Here is a 27,857-nt window from a genome sequence, read left to right as displayed (position 1 = left end):
ACCGAACCCGAAAAACCCGAAAAAAAAATATTGTTTTTGGGTGGGTTCGGGCGGGTCTTATGGGTAAATCGGGTTAAAATTTTGATTTTATACGGGTTATATTGGGCGGGTTCGGTTTTGAATTTTTAAACCCGCTAAAAACCGAACCCAACCGAAAATGAGATAAGTTTAAATTTTTATTATTTTTGTATAACTAAACAACAATGGTCCAAATTTAAAAGTCTTTATTTCAAGTATAATATAGCCATCGATTTGTAACTTATTTTTTTCCTTTTTCTCATAACTTAGATATTTATTTTGTCTTCTCCTTCCTCATTCAACTTCTCAACACTTTGTCTTTCTTTTCCATCTTCTTATCTCCATTTTGAGTACATTTTGTGTGAGTGTGATTTCTTATGGTTTTGTAATCTAACTTTATATTTCTTTTCCATGTAACAACTATGAATTTTGTTATCTTTTATTTTTGCTTCTTTAGTTTGTAAATGTTTCAACTACGAATCTATTTACACCATCTATTGTCACCTTCATTCTATTTTTATACACTATTTTAAAAATATTTTTTATCGTTTTAAGCTTCATCTTCGTTAAGATAAATTGGTCTACAAAAAAATTCAAACCCGATTATACCCACCCGCTTAAATCCGAATCCGTTTCAACCCGAACCGCCTCAAATCGAAAGCTCAGTCGGTCAGATATGGGTCACATTTTTTCAAAGTCAGTTTACAACGGGTTGGACATTTTTCACCCGAACCCGACCAAACCCACCCGTTGCTCACCCCTATGTGTATAGTATTTAGTTTAATAAATAATTTAGAGACGTGAATTAAGGTTGAGATTAGGAATTAACTAAATATATGAGATGGATGAATATTTAAAAAAGATAATTAGAAAGTTGAATAAATAAGGTATGGAGGAGGAGGAATGGAGAAAGAGTGGTTGAGAGACGCAGTCCCCTTTGGCGGGCCAAGGAAGACGCATGGTGTGATATAATATAGCAGAAAAGAGAGAAGGGAAGAAAAATAGTAAGGATAATGGGAGAGGATAAGCTGGCCCTGACAACCCCGTCGCCGTCGTTCCGGCTGCGGTGCCGGAGCCTGAACTCCCTCCGCCTCCGGCGAATCTTCGACATGTTCGACAAGAACGGCGACGCCATGATAACGGTGACGGAGATCAGCCAGGCGCTGAGCCTGCTGGGCCTGGAGGCGGACGTGGAGGAGCTGGCCTCCATGACGCAGTCCTACATCAGGCCCGGCAACGAGGGCCTCACCTACGATGACTTCGTGGCCCTTCACGAGTCCCTCGGCGACACCTACTTCGGGCTTATCCAGGACCAGGAGGAGGCCCAACACGAGTCCGACCTCTGGGAGGCCTTCAAGGTCTTCGACGAGGACGGCGACGGCTACATCTCCGCCAAGGAGCTCCAGGTCGTTCTCGCCAAGCTCGGACTCGTCGAGGCCAACCTCATGGATAATGTTCACCGCATGATTGGTTCCGTCGACACCAACAACGACGGTCGCGTCGATTTCTACGAGTTTAAGGAAATGATGCGCGCCACCATTGCCCCCTCCTCTTCCTCTTGACTTCTTTCTCTCTCTTTTTTTTCTTTTTTCAAACTATTCGCCGCGTCTTCTTGCTTCTGTCATTGTCATTTCTTTCACCTTTACTTGTAACTTTAGTCATACATTCTTCTTGCTTGCTAAACATTTGCTTCTTTTGATTAATTAGTTTCTATAATTTCAAAAAAATTCTTGTTTCAATCTCTATCATCAAATTTTGTTAATGATGAATTATCACAAAAACATCACGATTCACGATAACATTTTTATTTGTTGTTGTGATGGGATCACAAGGTCAGTGGTAATAATAATAAGGGATTAGTTGGGTGGATTAGTTTATCATTTTAATTCAACCTGACAGTGGTAGAAGCACGTCTCACGATCCATGGCTGCCATAACCCAAAATTCCCATAATTAATAATAACCAGATGCATAGTTTTTATATTCAATGGACCATGCTGATTCGAGTTTGAATTGTTCCCAGCCATGGTTCCTACACCGAATCAAGCCACCTTTTAAAAATAACCAATTACAAAAATATTAATTTTATATTCTAACCTTTTATAACTATGAGGTGCAAATTAAGGATGAATATAGTTGTTGTGGAGGAAGTACAAATGCAAAAAAATAAAAATACAAAATCCATATGCTACTAATTTTAAACTTGCACGGATAGTTCTTCTAATTAAAAAATTTCTATTTATTAACATATCATCTAAATATTATAAATAGAAGAAAGATTAATTTCATTATATCTTTAATCAATTAAAATATTTTTTTAGTTTTTATAATTTTACTTATTTTATATTTTAGTTTTTATAATTTAAAATTAATTTTTTAATTTTTATATTTATATTTTTAAATATTTTTTCCATATAGTTGAAGACAAATATTTTTAGTTTCTATAAGTTTTTCAATTCTTTTAGTTCATGTCGTTAATTTTTTTTTTTTTTTTAACATTATATGTTTTAGCTTTCATCAATTCTTTTGTTGTTTTCATAAATGGTAACACCACACTTTTCCTCGAATATACCTATTTTTATGTTTCTATTTTTACAATACAGTGGGAACCGTGTATAGGATAAGTGAACTTATTTTTATGTGATGAAAGCTACTGTATTGGGATTGAATGAAGATGTTCTTCACCTATCCATTCCAGTGGCCATTGATGGCACCTTATCCAGTTGAATAAAAGCCTTCTGATCATAAAGAAGAAAAAAAAGTAATGTAAATGAACTATACCTACCTTGAGAGTTGAGATGGCTAGTTAGTAGTTACTGATTCCATAATGGTTCTAATGACATTAAGAGCATGTTTGGATTAGCTTTTGAAACATGATTCTACATTCTTTCTCCACGTTAGGTATCAATTTTACGTAGAAGCAAAAATTTTTTGCTTCAAGCAAACGTGAAAATTCACGTTAGAGTTAAAAACCAAACATGTACTAATTCGTTATGGATTTTGATCTTCTGCATATGAACATTGTCAGACACGCTTCATTCCCATTCGTTATCTATGATTTTTTTATTTTTATTTTTTAAATTCTGTTCTAGCAACAATATCTAGAAGAGATATTGTTACTATAAATTTATACAACAAACAAGAATGAGTATTTTGAACCATAATTTTTTTTTTTTAAGTATTTGGTAGAGAGGAAATAAATATATAGAAGAGAAGGAAAGTAAGTAAGAAATAAAGTTGAAGTTGAAATTGTTTGGTAGGATAAAAGTAGGAAAAAGAAAAGTAGAAGGGAGATAATTTTGTAATTAAATTAACAAATATTAACTTAGTAAATATTTTTATTTTATTTATTATAATTATATTGATTATTTATATTTAAATTATTTATCTTACAAAATAAATATCTATATATTAAATGTTACTCCATAAACAAATTATTTATCTCTAAAATAAAAAAATAAAAATAAAAATTACATGAATAGTAACTTCTCTTCCTATCCTCTCAATTTTGGATGAAAGTTTTGGGATATAGGACTTACAACTTATGATTTTCTATCACTTGTATACAGGATAAAATATATATATTATATGCATTTTTAATTTTTTTAATGCATTTAATTTGTATGTACTATCATAATTATATAATTTTTAACATAATTATTACAAAAATAAATAATTTATTATTATTTTTATCTATAAAAATCAAATTTGGAATCAAAAGAATTTATAGTACTCACACACCTTATTCAATTTGGTGAAATTACTACACTCCATTGATACATACACACACACACACATATATATATATATATATATATATATATATATATATATATATATATATATCAATTTATGATTAGAGAATAAATACAAAAAATATTTATATTTTTAATGTATTTTGATCATTTTAAAAAAATATTAAATAAAATTTCAATTTTGTTGGGAACAAAAAATTTTCTTTTCTTTTACGCACAATAATGATTATGAGAAACATGTTAAAATAACACCATAAAAAAAATAAGAAAAGATCACACAAATTTATTTAACGTGGTTTAGTCCTTCATACCTACGCCCACAAGGATGTCCATTATTTATCTCAAAATGTATTACATATATCTGAAAATCCTCCCTTCAAGTTTTGTGGGTTAAACTTATTGAAAACTCATTTCTCACAAGTTTTATGGGTGAAACTTGGAAACTCCTTCCTCACAAGTTTCAAAAAACTTGAAAATCATCATTCACAAAACTTGGAAACCCTCATTTATATGACATCCTCTCTCATTTAAGGCGGTGACCCCCTCTACAGGTCGGGATGGTTCTTCTCATCTCAAGAGTCTCTATTTATTGATCTTACATCACTATTTAAAAAAAAAAATATATAAAATAAATACAATATATTTTAATTCTAAACAATATCCTAAAAGAATCAATATCTTTTAAAATTTAAATAATATCTTAGAGATTTGAAAATTTTGAATTGTTTTCCCAACAAATTTTCATTTCAATAAATATATTTTTTAACTTATTACCTTAATTAATGTACCATCATTGTTTCTCTCTTTCTAATATATATAACTTAATACCTTGATTTCATGATTTTCTAAGATTATCTTTTGAGTTAGAATAATTGCTTGTTGTTGTGGGTATAGGTTGATGAACCATCATTTTGTGTGACTTATAGGAAGAGTGGTATGTGAAACTATGTTATTTAGATTAAGTTATTGCAGTAACAGACTAACTTCATCTGATTTTCTCTTAATTAATGTGACACAAATCTGAGGAACTGAGGGTACTAGGAGAATTGTTAACAGAATGTAATATCTAAGACTCTTATGTTGTATTATTCCTTGTGATTTATCAATCATTGTATGTCTGAATTGATTAATTAATTGAATTATGACGATTGTATTGCAATTAAATAGTAAAAGTGTAGAATAATCAAACCATATATTGATATATACACGACCAACCTTCAATTTTTGTTTCTAATTAAATTAATTAATTATTCATCTCATTCGTTCTTCATGTCTGTTAGGTTTCTAATTTCTTAAATGATCAAATTGGAAGTCAACCTAGAATAGAGTTCCATAATTCATGACAAATGATTACTAGTATAATTTGTAAGATAATATTGAAAATTGTTGAAATAACACAAGTTTTAATTGAAATTGAACGCATAAAAAGATTAAGAGAACAAAGAAATCGCAATCCTAATCTATTCACTATTACATTTTTATTTTATTCGTGAGAGAGTTTGATTTATAATATTTTTGTACTTATTAAAATTTGTCCCAGTAGTGATTATAACTGGCTCCAAGATTTAACGTGACTGCATACATAAGGCAGGATTTAAACCCATGACCTTGTTTAAAAGTGGATCAACTCCTACTACTGAATCACACGCTTGAAATTAGCAAGTAACTCTTTGAATTTGACATATAGCTAGATTACAATTTGTACAAGATACGTTTTCTTTTTTATGTATGTTATACACGTGTCATGTCAGTAAGAAAATTCTTTATTAGCATAAAAACATTCAATTATAATTATTATATTAAAATTAATTATTCAAATTATGTATTTAATTATAAATTTAATGTGATTTTATTCTATTTTTTAATGTTTATAATAACGTCCTTGCATTAGATTGTAATATTATTTTAAAATAATTAACGAAGATTATTATAATATTTAAGATTATTAAAGTAATGTTTTTAAAACAATAAAAGGAAGGTTATTATATGGTAGAAAAAGTAAGGAATATTTGTATGTTTTCATGAAATTTCAAGAAGTGTTTAATGCATCCTAATATATTTTGTTTTTTGTTTGAATCGCCTAGTGACTTCAAACTATTTTTTATTTTTTCGACTTGTTAAGAAGTTGGATCCTCCAAACTCCACTTCTTAATATATATTTTTTGTTTTTTAATTTTTAGTTTTATATAATTATTCTATGAGTTAATTACTGCAAATTATAATTTAAATAAAATTACAATATATAATGATTTATTTAAAGTAGTAATTCACTACTAATTAACTCATAGAATAATTATAAATTATTTTTTAAATAAAATAATTTATAAATTTAGTTTTTTAAATTTAGAAAATATAAAATAGAAACAATAAAAACCCACAGAGAAAACAAGTTAAGGACCCGATTTGTTGGAAAAAAAAATATATTAAAAAAGGTGATTTGGACGTAAGGTTGGTGGGGAATTTCAGAGCAAAAAAGAAAATTATTTCGTGATAAATAATGGTTGAGGGTGTTATTTTGGCAAATATTTATGTATAGAAATTAAAAATTCCCAAAATTGTTCTAATAATATTTTTATCATTTAAATAAAAAACATTAATTATATACTTTTTGTTTTTTGATATACTAAATGTTTTTACATTTAATATTATCTACTCAGCAATTTGTGAAAATCAAATTAAATAGGCTAGCCGTTGGTTTACATTTATTATTTTGAGATTTTTAAGACTTAACTATGTTTTTAGTCTCTTAAATTTAGAATAAATTTATTTTTGATTTCTCAAATTTAAATTTTTTTTAAATACTTGCAATTTTTAAAAATTTTGTTTTAACCTTTCAATTCATTAATAACATATCTAAAAGTAATAAACGAAGACAATTATGTAACATCAATTTGGTTTAATATGATATTTTTACTAATAGAGACATCAATAAGTCAATTTTATACGATAATATTTAACATATTCTTTTATAAAATTTGACTATAACCATTAAACTCAGGTTACCAGTAGTATCTAAAAGTGATTAATTGAGACAATTATGCAATATCAGTTAGATTTAGTGTGAAGTTTTCAGTAATTAACATGGACACCAATAGATAGATTTTATGCAATAATATTATATAAATAATCTAATAAAATTTAAGTATAATTACTAAAACAAGTTTTTTTTTAAATTACTGACTTAAAAATAACAATTTTAAATTTGAGAGATCAAGAATAATCTTAGAGATTAAAAATATATTTAAGTCTTATTTTAAATATGATAAATATTAGAGACAATACCTTCTTCTAACACTTCTTTCTTATCAACTAAAATTTATTAAAAATCACAAATTTTGAATTAAATGAGTCTATTGCAATTTAGTAGTTAATCAGAATTTATAATTTTTAATAAATTTTATTCAATAATATAAAATATTAGTAAAAAAATATTAAAAAAAGCCTCACTTACCTTTTTCTTTAAAACATTATATAGTACAACCACACATTTAAGTGGTTAAATTAACTTTTCCATGATTAAAAAGTTTTGTTAGTTCAAATCTTGTTTGGTTTTTATAATATCGATGTACCATAAATGCTAGTAACCCATTTTCTTAATACATTTCTTAAATACAATTTTTCTTATTAGTTAAATTAGTTATTGAAAATCATATAATTCCGTAGGTATCACATTTTATTTAATAATATTGTCATCTAATTTCATGTTTTTAATAAATTAAAATAGAAGAAAGAGCCTGCATTACTTCTATATGCATTGGATTTACTATAAACTTTTATTTGTTTGCTGATACAGACATGTAAAATGTTCCTATTGGATAGCCATGTCAACTCAATTGTAGAAATAAAATATATACTTGGCCGTGTCACTCACTCATTGTCTTCCACTCAAGTAAAGTGACTAACCCAAAGAGAGAGTGAGGATGGAAGCAGAAGGGCAATGGCAGATTTCAGAGAAAGCTGTGAAAGAGATATGCTGTTCGGTGGTGTTCATAGCGGCATGGAGCATCATAACATTAGTATATGTGAAGCTGTGGCATAAGCCTCAAAGGATCAGATCAGTGCTTCAGAAACAAGGCATCAATGGACCAAAGCCTTCATTCCCCTTTGGCAACGTTGCTGAGATGCAAAAGTTACAGGCCAAACAAGATTCTCCCGTTTCTCTTGAAGCCTTAGATGATTGGACTTCTTCCCTCTTCCCATATTTCCACACATGGAGGCAACGCTACGGTACATGAATACCAATTACTCATTTCTGTTGTTGGGACTATCATCACAAAATAGATTATATATCACTTCACACTATCATCTAATTACAACCCATCATGCACAATAAGTTTTTGAACTAAGTTTATTGATTTTGGAACTCGGAAGTCCACATGGTGTTCTCAGAATCAATTTCTTTGTTAAAATAATGTTAATGTTAGATGCGTAGAAATCCCATCCTCAAAACACAAATTAGTCACGTCTCACAAAGATAGATTAATCTTTGATAGTTAACTTTACAATATTGTGGATCATATTTATAAATAAATAAAATGAATATCAATAGTGATATCTGATTGAGTTTAATATCTATATGCCATTATAAAAAACTTTCACACGAGTTGATTGCAATTATCATGCATAGTATCTGTTATGTGTATCAATACTTTGATTGTTGAAACTTGTTACTTTGATGATCAGGTCCTTTGTTCATGTACTCCACTGGAACCAAACAGCATCTATATGTGGAGATACCAGAGTTAATAAAATGGATAGGTCTGAACAAGTCCTTGGAACTAGGCCGGCCATCGTATCTAACTAAAACATTGAAGCCTTTGCTGGGAAACGGCATCCTTAGGTCTAATGGACTAAACTGGGCCTTTCAAAGGAATCTACTTGCTCCTGAGTTTTTCCAGAGCAAAATTAAGGTTAGTATTTTTAAAAAGAAAATTAAGGTTAGTAGCATATCTCATATTTGAAAATAGGTTCATTTTATATATATGTGTGTGAGTAATTTGTATTTTTAACTTTTTTTATATTATTCTCTTAACAGATGCTAAATAGATCCTACTTGTTTATTATTTATGAAAAAAATGGATTAAAAAATTGAACATGATCTATTCTTCTGTCATCCTAATGAATTAATACACATATATTATTTAATATTTTTTATTGAACAATTTTCTTGCCAGATTTTTAATTGGATTGAAAGTTTCTGTTGGTAGAGGTGATACTTTTAAACTGTTATATTAAAAGTCCCTTTTGTACATATAGATGTATAATATTGTATTTGTTTTGGTTCTGGGTTAATTTAACATGTAGAATTGGGTGGATATAATGGAAGAATCTACCATGGAGATTATCCAAAAATGGGAGAGCCTTATAACCGAAAGTGAAGGGGGTGTTGCAGAGTTGGTTATTGATGGAGATATGAAGGCTCTTACAGCGAATATCATTTCCAAAGCTTGTTTTGGTAGCACTTACGCTCAAGGCAATTTAATTTTTGCAAAATTGGCCAAAATGCAAAATGCACTAGCAAAGCCTAGTATTCTATTTGGATTTCTAAACCTAAGGTTATATATCCTTGTTAAACTTTGCCAAACCTATACAAAACTAATCCGTGGATTATACTTGTTGGTGTTGTTTTATGATTAGAATTGGAATTTTAGTTTGATAAAAGATTCTATTAAATGTCTAAATATATTATAATTAAAATCTTAATTTTGATCGGAGAACGACACCAATGATTCTAAATCCAAGTTTTTTCTTTCTTTTTCTAAGGCTTGACATAAATATTGTATAAATTAACCATGTCTAAATGAATGAGAGATATGATGCATTCCCAGGTTTCTTCCTACCAAGGAAAACAAAGAGATATGGAAGCTACAAAAAGAGGTGGAAACAATGATACTAAAAGTGATCAAAGACCGTGAATCAGAAAATCAGAAGAGTAACACACATGGGAATCAAAAGGACATGTTACAAGTAGTTCTAGAAGGTGCTGCCAATGCCACCAGTGACAGCAGTGGAAAGGGTATTTTCGAAGCAGGGTATAACTTAGAACAATTGATTCTAGATATCTGCAAAAACATGTACTTTGCAGGCTCTGAGAGCAGTGCTCTTGCAACTATTTGGACACTGCTGCTACTTGCCTTACATCCTGAGTGGCAACAACGCGTTAGATCTGAGATTATGGACACCTTTGGTACCATGTTGCCTCATTCCTTACATGACATGGACAAACTTCGAAACTTGAAAGCAGTTAGTACAACACCCCTTTTCCCAATATTATTATTCCATAATACTTTAGTCTTTAGTGCATGTTAAATGTGTTTGTCAGCAGAAATCATATCTCATGAGTACAGATTAGTCCTTAGTTATCAATTTTAAAACACAGTGAATCATATCCATGAAAAAGAAATGAGCAATGTTATTCTCTTCCACTCTATTGTTTATACCCTCTCTAGTATTGATTGCAAATTGCAAATTTTGATGAATCCTTTTAATCAATTAGAAGAGACTCATTAAATGAGATATAAGATTAATAAAATTTGTGATTTTCAATAAGTTTTCATCAATACAAAGTACTCCTGAAGTTCTGTTATGCATGAGACATGCATGTTGATTATATAGTAAAGTACAAAAGCACTTTCTAACATTTGTTGTACCAAATTCTCGATCCTAATGTGTGTTTGTGCAGCTAACAATGGTGATTCAAGAGAGTTTACGTCTGTATGGCCCCGCAGTTACAGCCGCAAGGGAAGTGATGTCTGAGATGAAATTAGGAGAACATGTGCTCCCCAAAGGCATCAACATGTGGCTATTCTTACCCTCATTGCACCGTGACCCTGATAACTGGGGGCCTGATGCTAAGGAGTTCAAGCCAGAAAGGTTTGCTGGTGGTGTTTCTGCAGCATGCAAGTATCCACAAGCTTATGCACCATTTGGCCTCGGGAGTCGAATTTGCTTAGGCCAAAACTTTGCCCTGCTCGAAATCAAGCAAGTGTTGTGCCTTCTTCTATCCAAGTTCTCCTTTGCTGTTTCACCAAACTATCGCCATTGCCCTGTGTATAGAATGTTGTTGATACCGAAATATGGAGTGAGCCTTCTTGTCAGCAAGGTTCACAAGAACGTGGCGTAGTTCAGGTTCTAAACTATGTGTTGTCCCAACATGTGACCAAGACCATAGCTAGTTTGGTTGGTGAAGCTATATGGCTATTGATTAATAAAAGGTTTTGAAAAATATTGTTTTGGTGCCTCATATTTATTTCTTTCTTTTCTTTCGGTTTGTTTTTTTAAATTTAAAAATGTTTACACTAATCTTTTAGAGTGTTCCTGTATTAAGGAGGTGACTATGAACTCTCGTAAAATGAAGGTGTTTTTCAATGTCATTTTAGACAAATAGTAAATAATAACATATATCATGTCCTTTCATAAGGTTACATAGGTAATTCTATCACTTTTATTTAGAGCTGTCAAAACAGGTAACCCGACTCGGCCCGGCCCGGCCCACCACGGGTTGAGCCTTTGGTGGGCCAACCCAACCCGACTCGTTTATTGGCGAGCTAGAAAAAATTGAGCCCGGCCCGGCCCACCACGGGTTGGTGGGCTAAACGGGTTGGCTCACCTAATTTGAAAAAATCACCTAATTTAAAAAAATGTAATCAAATTTAATGCCTAATCCTGCAAAAATAGTATGCACATAAGCTTTTCTAGAGAAAAGTAAATAAATTCCTACACTAATTACATAATTTGAAGAAAAAATACATAAAATTGAGAACCTATGATGGTCTATGAAGTTTTATTTGGCCCAACCCAATAGCAGAAGTTTTTTTTTTTTTTTTTTATGGGCTGGTGGGTCAGCCCGGCTCACCACGGGTTGAATCCGGGTGAGCCGGGTTGTTAGTGGGCCGGGTTTAAAATTGGCCCACACTGAAATTTGCAAATTTTTTTTAGCCCAACCCGGCTCGAACCCGTGGTGGGCCGGGTTGGCTCACCGGGCTGAGCCCATTTTGACAGCTCTACTTTTATTCTTCCAAAAAGTTTTTGACTTTTTCAAGATATGTACCTTATAACTGTTTAAGAAAGAAAGTGGAAGATGTCTGCAAAAGACATTATAAAGTTTAAGTCAATCATTGATTTCAGATTAGTCAATACAATAAATGTTATAATAAATGCAAAAAAAAAAAAAAAAAAAAAAAACACCTTTTACTTCATCATAAGTTACTATTTATACTAATTTTGTTGAATTTAGGTATTGATGATTAGTTCAACAGTCCCAAATTACCTGTAACAATACTTCCAAGTTGCTCATAGATTCATCTAGTTCTCAATTTTAATCCAAGGATACCCAATTTTACTGATCACCCAAAACCCTTCCTTATATATATCATAAGTGTCTCTTTAGCAGTTGAAATTGGATAAAATTTAATTTGGTTGATATGTTATACTTATGCACTAAACAGATAGAACTAAAATTTATTTTGACCATCAAACAATTGCTTAACATATAGGTCTAATTTAATGTAAACTATATTTAGTATGGAATCCACCTTATTTGCACTTCGGTAATCAACAAAAATTAGTTATTATTTTTAGCGATGATCTTTCATAGTATTAATTCGGTGATTAAAAAATTATCATACAAGATGAAGACGTGTACGATAAACTTAAGTTTAACTACTACAAGTATCATGATATAATCTATAAAAAAATTGAGGTAGTTTATTTAGCTAAAAAAATATGTCTATTAATTATTTACTTTTTTAAGTCTTCTATTGAATACTATCAAAATTAATATAATATTAAATTTATCATATTAGTTAAGTACATAACATTATTTTTTATACATTTTTAAAATGATATATTTTCATATAACAAAATTAAAAATTGATAATATAAGTAATACTTTTAATTTTTAATTTTATTGAAATTATATATTTTTAATACTTGATTTCAAATATACTTATGTAATACACCAACAAGTGTTGTGAATAAAAAAATGTGATTTAAAAGAAAGATTAAAATAGTCAAAATCAAGATTCTAATTCAACTCAAAAAAAAGTCGGATAATTATAGCTCATGAAATCTAATACAAAATATAAGATTCTACTAAATTATAAAATCCAAACATATGCATATAAATTATGAGTTAATCATCTATACACTGCTAGTATAAAGTTTTTTTACACTGGCAACCAATCATATCTTTTATATTATTTTATTTTATTTTTATTTCATTAAATAAGCAAATGACATTACACTATTAAAAGATATGATTGGTTGTATAAGTGATTAACTCATAAATTATATATATATATATATATATATATATATATATATATAACATAGTATAAATAAGAGAGAAAAATACCATCATTAACACATGAAGTATTTAATTTAAACTTAAAATTCATAATAACATAACAGTAGGCGTCATAAAGAAAATATCTAAGCTATATACAAAATTAAAAATACCAACAAAAACAAGAAAAAATAAAAAGGTATTGTTCGTGTGCTAAAAGTGATCGTTAGGCCTTTCAAATGCCGATTTAATTATATCAGTAATTACTAATTAGAAATTAGGATGAGAGAATATTGAATAGGTTTAGTTTGAGTTATGGGTCAAATTTCTATTAAGCCCAAAATAAAAAAGAAGCCTAATAATATTAGGTCCAAAACAAAAACAAAATTGCAAAAAGAAATAGGCTTTTATTGTCCAAAAAAAAACGTGAAAAACTGAATGGAGGTCTTAACAAATTGGAGACATAAAAACCTTCATTCCTACTGATTATATGCTCCAGAATGGTGATTCTACGGTTCCTACACGTGATTTTGATCGATGTTAAGTCAGATTCTTCTGACAAAATTTACTAATTAACAAAGATGATAAATATTTTACATTAATAATAATATAATTATAAAAGAAGATTTATTTACTCCAATTATAATTTATGATCGAATTATTTCACTCAATAATTCTTGATTCATATTGAATTTTAACAATATTCTCAAATAAACATTCTCAAATTCAAATTTTTAATAAAGTAAAATTTTTCATATACTAATCGTTGAAAATAAAGTAAAAGGATCTTTAAATTGCATTCAAACATAGGGTGATAGAAACAACCCAATAATCTTTGAATGCACATGTATAGACTAAAGGTGAGTGATTACATTTAAAGAGAGTTTAAATTGCATTCGAAAATAGGATGACAAAAATAATTGTTATGGTTTAGTTTCACCAACATGATGTTTTTAATCAGTGGCATGTTTTGAATCTGAAGCAAAAGAGTGAGAAGTGAAGACACGCACACACACCAACGTTGTTATTATCCTACGCCTCTCAAATATGTCAATTAACCTTGCAAACGGTGGTTAGCATACTCACATTGCCATTTAAAAGCGGTGCATTCAGAATCAGAAACATCATTTTCGAATTGTGTCACTTAACAGAGTCAGGCCTCCATCAAACTCAATGCCATCATTATCTTAATCTCTTCTTTCAACTTATGAATCAGTGAGACAGATCTCAATTACCAAAATGCCTTTTATGGTGAACAAGTTTTATGAAAGAAAAGTATATGTTGGAATAACATTGGAAATCACAAAAGAATGCATTATTATACTTCTTAATAAAGAATCTTTTTTGGCTTCTTAATAGGTGTGAGGGCACATGTTAGCATTTTTTATAAATAAAAAAAAAAAATCCATGCACTTTATTTTATAGAGAAATTAAAAGAGTGAACCATCAACGTCTTTACTATAGGTGTAGGGCAATAACAAGTAAGTTTCTTAATGAAAGAAAAAATTAGTGATGTTGATAATGGATGATAAGGTGGTAAGTATCACGAAAGGAATTTTGTTAATGGAGATTGACAATACCAAGGGATAAAAGGGAGATACAAGTGTCAAAAGAAATGTCAAGGCTCTATTATCGAAATCTAATGGTCGTAAGTACCAATGCTAGAAATTGACGATGAAATGAAAAGAGGTATGAATAAAGTTATGAAGGAGACATTGCATTACATGATCATATATAGAACACAAGTTAACATTGTTTGCATACTTGAGACGGTGTCAAAAAGATATGTCTTATGACCAACATGTGACTTCATGATTGTCTTTCATAGACTCTATTAAGGAAGTTATTTATTTTCATTTTGGTTTCTGAATGTTAATTTTTCATTTTGGTCCTTGTTAGCATCAATGCAAGAAGAAGAAAGATAAATTTAAAGAAAAAATATTTGTAATTTTTTAACTTTGTTCTTTGAGTGTTCCATTTAGGTCCTTGTTGACATGAATGCAAGAATTTTTTTTTAAAAAAATTCTTTGATTCCTTGAATGTTTTATTTTTGTTCCTTGTTAATGTAGAATATATATATATATATATATATATATATATATATATATATATATATTTGATTCTTAAATATTTCATTTTATTTTGATTCTTGTTTGATTTTGATGCAAGGGAAAAATGTTTAAATTTTCATTTTAGTTCCAAAAAATTTCTCATTGGCACCTATTGACATGAATGCTATGCAATACGTCAAGGAGGATATGACATAACACTAACATTATATAAAATTATAAATATTTATCTATGTTTGAACTAACGTGATAGATGGAATATTACAAATTAATTTGATAATATTTTTCAATTTTCTTATATTTAAGGACTAATATGTCAAGATCTTACACTTTTGGTTGTAGAAAAATGAGTGAGAAATTAAGAAAAGAATGTGAAAATAAAATGAAAGAAGTAAAAAAAAATATTTTGTTGAGTTCGAATAATGAATTTAAGGGTTTAAACAGTCATCCAATCACATCTTTTATAAAAGATAAATTTATTAATTTTTATAATAATTATATTAAAAGTCATATAACTCGTCAGTTCTGATTAATTAACTATATAAGAATTTTTACATTAATTGATATTAAAGTCTTAAATAATAATAAGGAGAAAATATAAAGGTGGATCCCATGAGTTATACTTTTCATAGTAAGAAGAAAAAAGAAATTGACAAAGAAAAAAGTTGATTAACTTTAATTGTTATTATATAACAATTTTATTCGATTAAAACCAAACTTTTATACTTAGAACTGTTGCTTTTTATTGTTTAATGGATTAAACAAAATTTAGTTGATTAAATCAAAATAAAAAATTGATTAAAAAATGATTTTACAAATATTTTAAGTTTTTATTTTTAATTTTTAATTTTTAATTTTTTAATTTTTAATTTTTTTAATGCTTCTCTTAAATCAAACATTTCTATTTTATTTTTTAATATATTTTTATTGATTTTATTTCTCTGTTTTTCACTTATTTATTTTCATCCTACCAAATACATTATAAGAACAAACTTAATACTTTAGTACAAATTAAAAGGTTTAGATCCAATCTTGTATGTTGTTACGTATCCTACAAGAGACGAGAGGCGACAAAAAGTTACCATCAATTTTATTTTATTTTTTTGTTAGAAATGATATAAATAATAAGAAGACAAACTTGAGTTCAGATTTGTTAAAAAGTATATAAAATTGATACTGACAACGACGCGAGAGAGAGAATTAATTAATGAATAAAAGTAAATGGGTAGAAATTTTGTGTGCACAAGAGAACCCTATTTCTGTATTTCAGCAGATATACGCACCATATCATTTCAATTCCGTATAATATTTTAATAGACCAAAATGGTCAATTTTAAATTTTGAAGGATGTTTATTGAAAGATTGAAAGGAATAAAATAAAAAAATTGTGTGACAGATTAATACAAATTTAACTCATCAATAAATTATTGGTCTGAATGTTATTAAACTTGATCATATTAAAAAAAATCTCAAATTTGAGTATTGTTATTGTGTTTTGTGTAGGTAAAAAATATAATTAAAAAAAAATTTACTAAAGATTATCAGTCAAATTTTTTGACGGAGATTAATTATTGACGAAATCGGTAATACTTCGTACCAATAGATTAAAAAAAAAATATATATATATAACAAATAAAAGGGATTATTATTGATTTAACATTTTATTTTTACTTTAATTAAAAAAGTATACCAATTAAAATCGTTTTAATATTTAATGTTATAAAAAAATATTTATTAAAAAAGTCAATTTTATAAATAGATACTAAAATTGTAATTTTGATTCTTGGTTGAATAATATTTTATATTAAAAAAGAAATTAACGAATTACATTTTTTAAGTATATTTTATAATTTATTAAATCACAATCATTAGAGTGTGATCTATCAAGAATAACTTCTTTAATTTTTTTCTCTTTTTTTTTTCTTACTGAAATATAGATACTTTGTAAATCCCAATCATTAGAGTGTGATCTATCAAGAATAACTTTTTTAGTTTTTTCTCTCTCTTTTTTTTTTTCCTTACTGAAATATAGACACACAAAGTAATTTAATATGTACAATATACATACACATTTATTATATTTAATTAAAATTTATAATAAGTTAAATATAAATAAATATTTTTTTGAAATATAAATTATATGTAAATTTAGTATAAATATTTTAAAACATATAAATAATATTTTAGATTTATGATAAATTATTTATATTGTAGCACAAAATTATTTTTTTATTAGTAACTTATTTAAAATATTTATATTTTATTCAAAAATAATTATGAGAAATAATAACTAAATTAGATAAGAAGTTAAAAAAAATTCTACAAATCAAGAAAAGCCTCTTAAAAACACTCTTGCATATGATATAAAATTATGTTTAATATATAAGGTTGGTTATTAATGATTTATTTAAAATATTAATATTTTATTAAAAATAATTATAATAGATAATAACCAAATTAAATAAAAAAATTTAAATTTTCTTTTACAAATTCTCTCATTGAAAAAAAAGGTCTTATAAACACTCTAGTATAAGATAGATATTCGTATTTAATATGTATGAGTTGATTATTGATAACTTATTTAAAATATTAATATTTTATCAAAAAATAACTATGATAAATAGTGATCAAATTAGATTAAAAAAATAAAAAAACAAATCTTACAAATTTTTTGGCTAAAAAAATTTCTAAAAATATTCTATAAAATAAAAATTCACATTTATAATAGAAATTAGTTGAAGAATTGATTACATTTATAAAAGTGTTAAATATTCTACTCTAGAAACTATTTATATTGTGTGTGGTTATTTTTCTCAAAGTCCATAGTCCCTTCCAATTCAGTGTTATGTATGAATAGAAGAAAATGAAGTGCCACTAAAAATAAAACCAATCCTCATAACTCAGCATCATTGAATGTTGAAACCATGACCAAGGACACGCGTTCCATGCCATGAATACCGTATATTAATTTTTTGACATTCATACCATAAAGTCCTCTTCATTTGATCAAGAATGCAAGATTCGTACGGAAGGGTTATTCTAGCCTCATTCAATTCTTTTTTTTTTCCTCTTCAAAATACTAGTTAATGACATATGTTTTATTTAGTACGATTACTTTTACTATAAAAATGTTAGTTGAAAACTCTCTCGAATAATTGTTTAAAAAAACTTACAAATACATAAAAATATTTCCTAAAAGAATTGCATATACTTTATTATATACAATACGTTTTATATATAAATATATATAATTACCAATCTCCAAATAAATTTAGACGACACATGTTAAATTATTTCGACTCATCCTTTGGACTCTAGGTGTAATATTCTACTTTATTTTAAGATTTTATGAGGCAAATGTAAATGATATTTTGTCTGGTATGTGTTTTGTGACTACTCACATTCCATTATTGTTTCATGTTACACTTTGCTATTATTTTGTTCTGTTGTGTCACCCTTTGCCACATGATATGTGGTGTTGTTGTTGTAGCTTCCTCCTAGTTACGGATTAGTGATACAAAATCTTGGATATTTTGTTTAGGTAAATTGGACCCAGGTGAGAGAAGGGGCATAGTAAGATTCTGTGTATAGATTAATAGATTAATGAAAATGTTAGTATTAAAAGTACATGTGGATCACGGGTGATAGTGGTACAAGTAGTAAAATAAGTCCATCTATCACATCCCCTCACAAAAAAAGCGGGTCAACCCATCTACCTTAATAAGCTGGCTTGAAAATTTCAACTCAACTAATTTATTCATGGGTTAATAAGTTAACTCACTTAATAATTAAATATATTTTATTTTTTATATGTAATATTTTATTCAAAATTAACTTCATTTTTTAATAATAATTTATTTATACAAATAAAAAAAATCATAAAAATAATTAACAGAAGTATTTACACATATATAATTATATATATTATAATACAAACATAAATTTAAATGGATCAAAATTAACATTATTATTTATTTAAATCTTATAATAAAGTGATATCAATAAAAAAGAAACATTTAAAAAAACGTGTTGATTAATTGATCTACTGTACTGTAACTCTCCTTTAACTTTTTTTAATGCATTAAAATGGAGTGGGTTTCAAACCTACCAACCCGGCCCACAAAAAAAATAATAAAATATGTTAGTTCTTTACATCTAACTCTATTTGTCATTTTTGAATAATTGTCTAGCCTGAAATTCATCAATATTTTTTCCTTCTCTCTTGTACATGTACATTTTACACTTTTTTGTTATTTTAAAAAAATTCTTTCTCAATTATTTTAAACTACCATTCATATCATTATTTAAATATTCATTTTCTTAATTATATCAATTCTTATAAATTAAATATGAATTTCTATATTATGCAAGAGTATTTTTAGGGAATTTTTCTTCAACCAGAGAATTTGTATGAATTTTTTAACTTCTTATTTTATTTGATTTTTATTTATCATAATTATTTATTAATTAAATATTAATATTTTAAATAAAATACTAATAAATAAAAAATATTTTTTATAATACAAATTATTTATCATAAATCTAAAATATAATTTATTCATTTTAAAATGTTTGTGTATATTTTTTTAAATATAATTTAGATATTCAAATAAAATATTTTATGTATATTTTATTATAAAATTTAAGTACATTATATAAAATACTGGTCATTTTCTATTTGTCATCTTTTATCTCTAATTTTAAATTAAGCTTCAAAACATTATAAACTTATATCATAATTTAAATAAGGTTAAATTATACTTTTGGTCCTTTATCTTTTTTATTAGATTTATTTTAATCATTTATCTTTTAAAATGTTCATTATGATCCTTTAACTCTAAAATTTAGACCAATTTAGTCCTTTTAAAATAATAATTATTTTAAATTTAGAGACATGATTTTTTGTTTTTTTTTATCGATTCAAAATTTAAAATCTGTCTCATTAAATTCATTTATGTAAAAATTATTAAACGCAACTAAATACATAAACATTACAAACATGAAAAAAATTACATAAAAATAAAATCAAAAAATAATTGAAAATTAAAAAAAAATATAATTTCATATTATATTCTAATTATTTATGAGACATATATTTCATACGATTTTTATTATATTATATTTATTATGAATTCAAACATTAATTAAATTTTATAATTTTTATATAATTCAATATATTATTATAATTTTCATGTCTCAAATCAATTATTTAGAATTGTGTCATAAAATTAAAAAAAAAATTAAAAGGACTAATTTAGTCCAAATTTAAGAGATAAATGATCATAATGAACATTTTTAAAAATAAAGGACCAAAATAAATTTAACAAATAAGATAAAGCCTTTAAATTATCATTATAAATTCAAAAACTAATTTTTATATTTAAAAATTTATCCATTATAAATTTTAATTATAAAATAATTTATATATTCAAAATATCTAGCAATATAAGTTTTAATTATGTAAAAGTAAATATTTATCCTATTGATTATACATCAAATTATGTATATTAAACAATAAACAGTAGCTCTTTTTTTTTAAATGAGAAAAACGTTATTTTGGAAGTTCTCTTTAATGAGAGAGGTTTTAAATTTTTTTTCTAACATCTTATCTATTTCAAAATTTATTTATTATACTTATTTATAAATTATTTTTAATAATTTTAAAATAAATAAACTCTTATATATTGAACATAGTTATGTATATTTTTAAAGACTTCTCTCTAAGAATAGGGTTTATAGATATTTTTTTAACTTTTAATCTTTTCAAATTTTATTTATTATATTTATTTATAAATTAAATTTTATAATTTTAAAATAAATTATCAATAAAATTCTTTTGTGTGAAATATAAATTATGTAACATAAATATAAAATATAATTATATGTTAAAAACAAATGTCTATATTGTACAAGAGTATTTTCAAGAGTTTTTCTTCAACAAAAATATTTTAGATTTTTTTTTATCAATTCCTACATATTATACATGAATTTTTTCTTGCATGCTTTTAGAAACTTATCTTTCAAATTTTATTTATAATATTTATTTATAAATTAAATTTTAATAATTTTAAAATAAATAAACCCTTATATATTAAACATAACTATCTTGTGTAAGAATATACATTTTTAAGGACTTCTCTCTAATGAAAGGATTTTTAGAGATTTCCTAAATTTCTAATTTTTCTAAATATTTATTTTTTCATATTTATTTATAGATTAATTTTTTTTTATAATTTTAATATAAATTATCAATAATTAAAAACAATTTTGTAGCAACATATAAATTATATAACATAAATATAAAACTTAATTTATATATTTGTCATGTGTCAAAAATTTATAATTACATTCATATATATTAAATAAAACCATTATTTTATGTGAGAGTATTTTTGAAAAAAAATTTCCAACTAAATTATTTTTAGAAATTTCTTTAACTTCTTATTTAATTCAATTTTTATATATTATATTTATTTTTAAATAAATGTTAATATTTCTAAAATATTCAGATGTAAAAATAATATTATCATGATATAAAATATTTATCATAAATTTAAAATATATTTTATGTGTTTAAAAATATCTATTATATAAAGTTTAAATATAATTTATATACCTAAATATAATATCTATATATAATTAATTATAAATTTTAATCATATAATAAATATTTAGTATGCAAATTACAGGAATTAAAATACTAATAAATAAATAAATCTTTTGGGATGTCTGTTAGAGAAAATCTTTTAAAATATCATTATTGGATTTGGATTACCTGTCAGTTCATAAGTAACTGCACTCTCATGTAGTTTAAAATCTATTGGTGCAGAAGTTTTTTAACTCATAATTTGCTTTATAATCTAATGTAAAGGATTTTTTTTATATCAAGTTTCTCTCTTCTTCTTTTTTTTTTTTATCAACTAACGTAAAAGATTTGTTTTTAATAGTTGGATTTATTTCAACTGCTGATCCATCATTATAACTACTTAATAGAGCCTAGAAGGTTACGGAAGTTGAAGAATCAATTGTCTTTGCAATCCCTAAATCAAAATTTTTTTTTGGAAAAATTGATATAAATATAAGTTGACATGTGGGGTTCCCTTGCATTCGGGCTAGTTGTAACTAACAGTCTTTTTCTCCAAAATTGCGTTGAAGGACAAGTCCTATGTGATTAAATAAAGTTTGATAACATTTAGATTAATGTTTAGATTTCAGGGGTGTTCTGTTCACTGATTTTCTGTCTTTGTATTTGGGTCCAACCAAAAGAAAGAGAGAGAAACAAAAAGAAAACAGAATCATATTCGATTTCACAAGTAGCTGGAAACATACACCACTGACCCGTAACATAATAATAAACCCCTTTCTTTCTCTCTCAATATATCAAGCCAAAGACGTTATAGGACCAAGATCTTCTTCATAGGTGCATGAGGTAAAGTAATTGATTTAAAAGTTTCTTCTTTTTTGTCCTTAAATTTTGTTTGTATTAGATTTTGAATGTTCTTATTGAATCAAGGAGTGATTGAATTGGCTTTTTGGCAACGAATAGTAATGGCATCGATGGAGAGGATTCTGTTGGCCCTGGAAACTCAGGGTGCAGGAGGAGAATCTGTATTGGGGTCCATAAAAATTGCTGTGATGCCCATAGTTAAAGTGTTCACCATGTGTGCCTTGGGACTTCTCATGGCTTCAAAGTATGTTGCCATCTTGCCTGCTTCTGGAAGGAAGCTTTTGAATGGGGTATGTATGTGTGATGTATGTTGCGTGTGCCATCAAATTCTCACTCACTCACACACTTTGTTGGTTCTTGCAGCTGGTGTTTACACTCTTGCTACCTTGCTTGATATTCTCCCAATTGGGGCAAGCTGTTACTTTGGAAAAGATGCTTGATTGGTAAGCTGTGGTTGATAACAACTGACTAGTATTCAAATTTGCTTCACTTTTGTTTCCCGTTTTGTTGTTTCATGTCCACACTCACAAAAGCATTGATGTTTGATTATATGTAGGTGGTTTATTCCCGTGAATGTTGTTTTGAGTTCCATAGCAGGGTCACTCATTGGTTTTGTTGTTGCAACCATCATCCGCCCTCCTTACCCTTTCTTCAAGTTTACAATTATACAAATTGGAATAGGTAAGCCGGTCATCCCTGTTTTACTTTCTTTATATTTGGAACCTTATGGACTTGGACAAGACCCCTTCATGTTAAGTGAAGGAATTGATTGAATCCATGTGTTGGTTTTGCTTTGTCTTGAGTCCTATCATTGCAAATTGTTGTACAGGAAATATTGGGAATGTTCCACTTGTTTTGATTTCTGCTTTATGTCGAGACCAATCGAATCCCTTTGGAGAGTATGAAAAATGTAGCACAGATGGAACTGCCTATATATCATTCGGCCAGTGGGTAGGTTCTTGATATCTTGCTGACTACTGCATCTTTTCCTAGTTGTTGATATTTTGTTCATTCACTTAAAATTCATTCATTTCCTAAGCAATTTTCAATATACAAGGTCTTTATTAGAATTTAGACTAGTTCATATGTTTAATATTGTTCTAGATACTGTACATTGAAACAAAAACCTAGTACTAAATGGGAGTTATTAATTCTCATGTCTTAGGTCGGTGCTATCATCCTATATACATATGTATTTCATATGTTGGCACCTCCTCCAGAAGCCACATTTGATATCGATAATGAATGTGTTCCCTTGAAGAGTACTTCAATGAGTGATGCTTCACCTGAACAAGCTCCATTGCTTGCTAGCGAGGAGGGGGTAATTTCTACAGCTCCAAATACAACAAAGAAATGGAAGGTGAGAGTGACTTGATACATGGATGTTATGTTTTTTTTCTATTCTTATTTTCACTTTTCATTTGTTGAACTACAAGATGAAATTGAACAGATAGTTCATTTTTTTGTGGGGGTAGGGGGCATAGATTCAGTGTTTCCAAGGTGACAACCATGTACATACTGGTGATATGATTTTCTCGAGTATATTTAGCTATAATATAAATCAGCTTTCGCCCCCTCTTTTCTGCTCGTGTTGAGTAGATGACACTTGGTTACTGTGATATTAAATGATGGAAATTCGTACCGATCTGTAGTGTCCATTTTCATGAATGTTTTCTGTAAAAATGAGAGTTTATACAGCCTCATGTTATTATTTTCTTAATTATGTTCTCTAAATTGTCTGGACATGCAATTTGATTTAAAATTTTCTTTCTTATGTCCTTCAGGTTCAACTTCTAAAATCTCTCTATTTGGCCTCTGAATTATTGTGATGATTTAATTTTTATATTTATGCACTCAAATTCTTAGTGAGTGCCTGTTTAGTTATTATCTCCTTTATATCTCATTCTTCCCTGCACACGAGGTTAACACATGTTTGTTTTGTTAGTGCAGATTAAAGATTTCTTTGCATTCCTATATGAGAAGTTGAAGCTTAAGCAAATTCTTCAACCCCCTATTATTGCATCAGTAAGCCTTTCCTTATTGAACCTATAATTAGTATTTAGTTTTTTTCTTTTTTTTTTACATTTTATATGCTGGATTCTCCTCATCTCTATCCTTTTTGAGTCAGTGTGTTTGGAGGCTATTATGTCCTACTTGTTCTAATAGGGTTAAAATTTATCCAATAGATTAATTAGAGAAACATATTTTGCACACTAAAATTCTGGATTTCCTGTTAGGATTTCATTAGCGTCCAACTTTAGAACCAGAGCAACCTGGTCAAGAATAGTTCTGTTCTAGAGGATAGTGGTTCTGAACTTTCTTTTTCCATTTATGCTTACCTTTTCCTTTTCCACATTTGACTTCTCTGTATCAGCAGTATTAATGCCGTGTCTTCTTGATAGTTAAAAACCAGTCGGAAATGAATGTGTTGGTCTACCTACTTTCATAATAATCTTATACCCAGAGCAAATACTTTACATATACATTTATTAAATAGATAGTGTCATGTTGATATATTAATGGAATTGAGTTTGATTGAAGTATTGCATATGCTTTGCAGATCCTTGCCATGGGACTTGGGTCCGTCCCATTTCTCAAGAAACAAATCTTTACACCTGATGCTCCACTGTTCTTCTTCACTGACAGCTGCATGATTCTTGGGTATGCCCATTTAATTAATGAATATGTCCATGTAGAGTATTCTTTGAAATTTAGTTTATTTTCCAAGTATTCATTAGTATATTGAAAAGCATACCAACTTTTAGCATATAGCAAATTTGTTTTCTTTTTCGCCATGGATAGTATATTTAAAGGATAATCAATCACATATTGGCAATTTCTGTCATATTGACGGTTTAAGTTCTTGTTTAAACAAATATATAGATTATATAGGCAGTTGAATCATTGAGAGATCGGAGCAACAACATAGTAAAACATCTACTATCCAAAATAACTAAGATTAGACCCATAGTGACTCATGTTTCACCTAATTATTCTCTTAACTAGTGGCATCAAATTTTGGTTTATAACTATATAAACTTTAAGCTTTTTGATGTCCATATTTTATTTCTGCTCATCTATTAGTATGGAAGAGGATATTTTATCCTCCTCTCTTCTTCTCTTCCTTTTTGGTCTGAAACAAAATATTTAGAATAATAAATGTTTTCAGGGATACATTGCAATCTTGGCTATAAGGCAACAATCCAATAAACTTCAAAAATGCGTTATGGAACTAAGCCATTTTTTAGTTCTATAAAACTGATAATAAACTATTATTTCTCTGTCAGAAGTTGTTTAGGGATCCTTACAATGTTATGATAGTGGATACATTCTAATAGTTCCTTTGGTGATCAGGGAGGCCATGATTCCTTGCATTCTGTTGGCACTGGGAGGCAACCTTATTGATGGTAAATTTATGTCATAATGTTCTCATTTTATTTAATCAATGTCAGTTGTCATGTTTGTAAGAGTCAAATGATCTTTATCTTGGTTGTAGGACCTGGAAGTTCAAAACTCGGTTTTCGGACAACTGCTGCTATTATTTTTGCACGGCTACTTTTAGTGCCACCTGTTGGACTTGGTATCGTCACGTTGGCTGACAAGCTTGGTTTTCTTCCCCCTGATGATAAGATGTTTCGATTCGTCTTGCTCCTTCAGCATTCAATGCCAACATCTATCCTTGCAGGTATAGCACACACATGTATCCTACTTCTTACTGCTAGAAACACTTCTAAACATTTTCTAGAAGTAAAGACTTTGTTATACCACACACATAACTAGCACAACAAGGTTCTTCTTGGGTTGGCAAAGTGGGTGGAAAGGTGGGAAGTAGTTGCTGCTTTGGCTTTTTATTCTCAAGTTGCTCTAAGGATTTTTCTCATTTGTAAATAAGACCATTGTTATATAGGTTTTGTTTGAGTAAACTTTTTTAAGAGCACTTCTAGGAAAAAAATGAAATAATTTTTTTAGAAGCTAACAGTTTATGCAAAAACTAATTTGTAAAAGATTTCTCCTATTAACTTTTTCAGAATCTTATTTTTTAACTTTTTTATAAATAAGTTTTAGCATATAGAAAAACATATTTCTACTATTTTTTTCTTATAAATACTTTTGAAAAAAGTTTATTCATATAGGTCCATAGTAGTTAAAAAATCACAAAAAATGTTAAGTTGGACTTTGTATGGACGATTATTTTTGTGTTGATTTTTTACACAATTTTTTTACTTGCTCACAGGTGCTGTTGCTAATTTAAGAGGCTGTGGAAGGGATGCAGCAGCTGTACTATTCTGGGTCCATATCTTTGCTATATTCTCAATGGCAGGATGGATTATTCTTTATCTAAACATACTCTTCTGAGACTGTAATTTAATCCAATTCATTTTGTTCATTTGATGTTAGATTAGAGGAAAAATATCAATAGTTTATATAATGTGCCTTTATATAATGATCACGGTTCACGAACAAATTGTCTGATGTCTTTTTTTTTTTTTTTTTAACAAGGAGATATAAGTATAACTTTTTCCCACTAAGTGAGGTTCTATATAAATAAAGTGATATCTTAATTATGTACAAACCAGAATAAAAGTCAGGCCAAAGTGTATGATGTTTATTCATTGATGTTTGTTCATTAGTTGAGGACGTAGTATAGAAAAGCTGAAAAACAAGACCCTTCTTCATAGTTTAATTATTTATTTTAAACCTTAGTTTATTTACTATTCCAAATTGGTGTGTATTTGGAGAACCCATTCCCCACTAGAATATTCTCAATTATTAAGATGGACGAAAGGAATATCAATAACTGTATTCACATGCCACGCTTGTTTAGGTCCACATCATTGTCGTCAATGTGATTCCCAGTAGTTGAAAACACAAACAGACAACCATTGCTTTTGCGTCAAAAGATGCTACTTTCAATTCTATATATTCAATTTTAACATTTTAAAAAATAATAAATATCTTATTTCTATAACTTTTTCTAAAACTAATCTCATAATCTTCCTGTTTTATAATAAGTATTGTTTTAGATTATTTTAAATAGATAAAAAGAAAGTTAATAAATAGATAAAAATAATAATTTTATAAAATTAATTTTCTTTGTTAGAAATTGTACCGGAGAGACCGTATCGGTCACGTGGGCCAACACGTGCCATTTCGTCAGACACTCATGCATAGTAAGCCACGTACAAGCATCACCATCAACGTCGGCTCGGCATGAGGTCGAGAACCGACATCAGTCTGGTTAATGCCAATATGGACGATCATCACTCATCGAGTCGGCTCGGT

At 27.8% G+C, this 27,857-nt stretch overlaps 3 protein-coding genes across 4 annotated transcripts; all 3 read left to right on the top strand.

The window, feature by feature from the left end:
* The first annotated feature begins 897 nt into the window (after positions 1-897).
* On the top strand, positions 898-1,763 carry LOC109818433 (calcium-binding protein CML42). Its single transcript, XM_020383898.3, has one exon. The coding sequence runs from the start codon at positions 1,032-1,034 to the stop codon at positions 1,578-1,580; it is 549 nt and encodes a 182-aa protein (XP_020239487.1). The 5' UTR covers positions 898-1,031; the 3' UTR covers positions 1,581-1,763.
* A 5,818-nt stretch (positions 1,764-7,581) lies between these two features.
* Positions 7,582-11,140, top strand: LOC109818430 (cytochrome P450 714A1). The gene is made up of 5 exons (XM_020383893.3): positions 7,582-7,999; positions 8,456-8,682; positions 9,077-9,327; positions 9,601-10,015; positions 10,455-11,140. The coding sequence occupies exons 1-5, from the start codon at positions 7,693-7,695 to the stop codon at positions 10,893-10,895; spliced, it is 1,641 nt and encodes a 546-aa protein (XP_020239482.1). The 5' UTR covers positions 7,582-7,692; the 3' UTR covers positions 10,896-11,140.
* Positions 11,141-22,239: 11,099 nt separating this feature from the next.
* On the top strand, positions 22,240-27,039 carry LOC109818420 (Auxin efflux carrier family protein). 2 transcript variants are annotated; one of them, XM_020383883.3, is made up of 11 exons: positions 22,240-22,556; positions 22,641-22,864; positions 22,938-23,017; positions 23,131-23,255; positions 23,404-23,525; positions 23,740-23,934; positions 24,525-24,599; positions 25,135-25,235; positions 25,929-25,981; positions 26,071-26,259; positions 26,809-27,039. In XM_020383883.3, exons 2-11 carry the CDS (start codon positions 22,676-22,678, stop codon positions 26,928-26,930), a joined length of 1,251 nt encoding a protein of 416 aa, XP_020239472.1. In that variant the 5' UTR covers positions 22,240-22,556; positions 22,641-22,675; the 3' UTR covers positions 26,931-27,039. The 2 variants fall into 2 exon arrangements, with proteins under 2 accessions (XP_020239472.1, XP_020239471.1); XM_020383882.3 differs by having other exon boundaries at positions 22,242-22,556; positions 22,674-22,864.
* The last annotated feature ends 818 nt before the right edge of the window (positions 27,040-27,857 follow it).

This window comes from Cajanus cajan, chromosome 4 (genome assembly GCF_000230855.2).
Source record: "Cajanus cajan strain Asha chromosome 4, NIPB_CcT2T_4, whole genome shotgun sequence".
Taxonomy (NCBI): Eukaryota; Viridiplantae; Streptophyta; class Magnoliopsida; order Fabales; family Fabaceae; genus Cajanus; species Cajanus cajan.
Note: the sequence above shows the minus strand (reverse complement) of the source record. Positions and strands in the feature narration are given on the sequence as shown.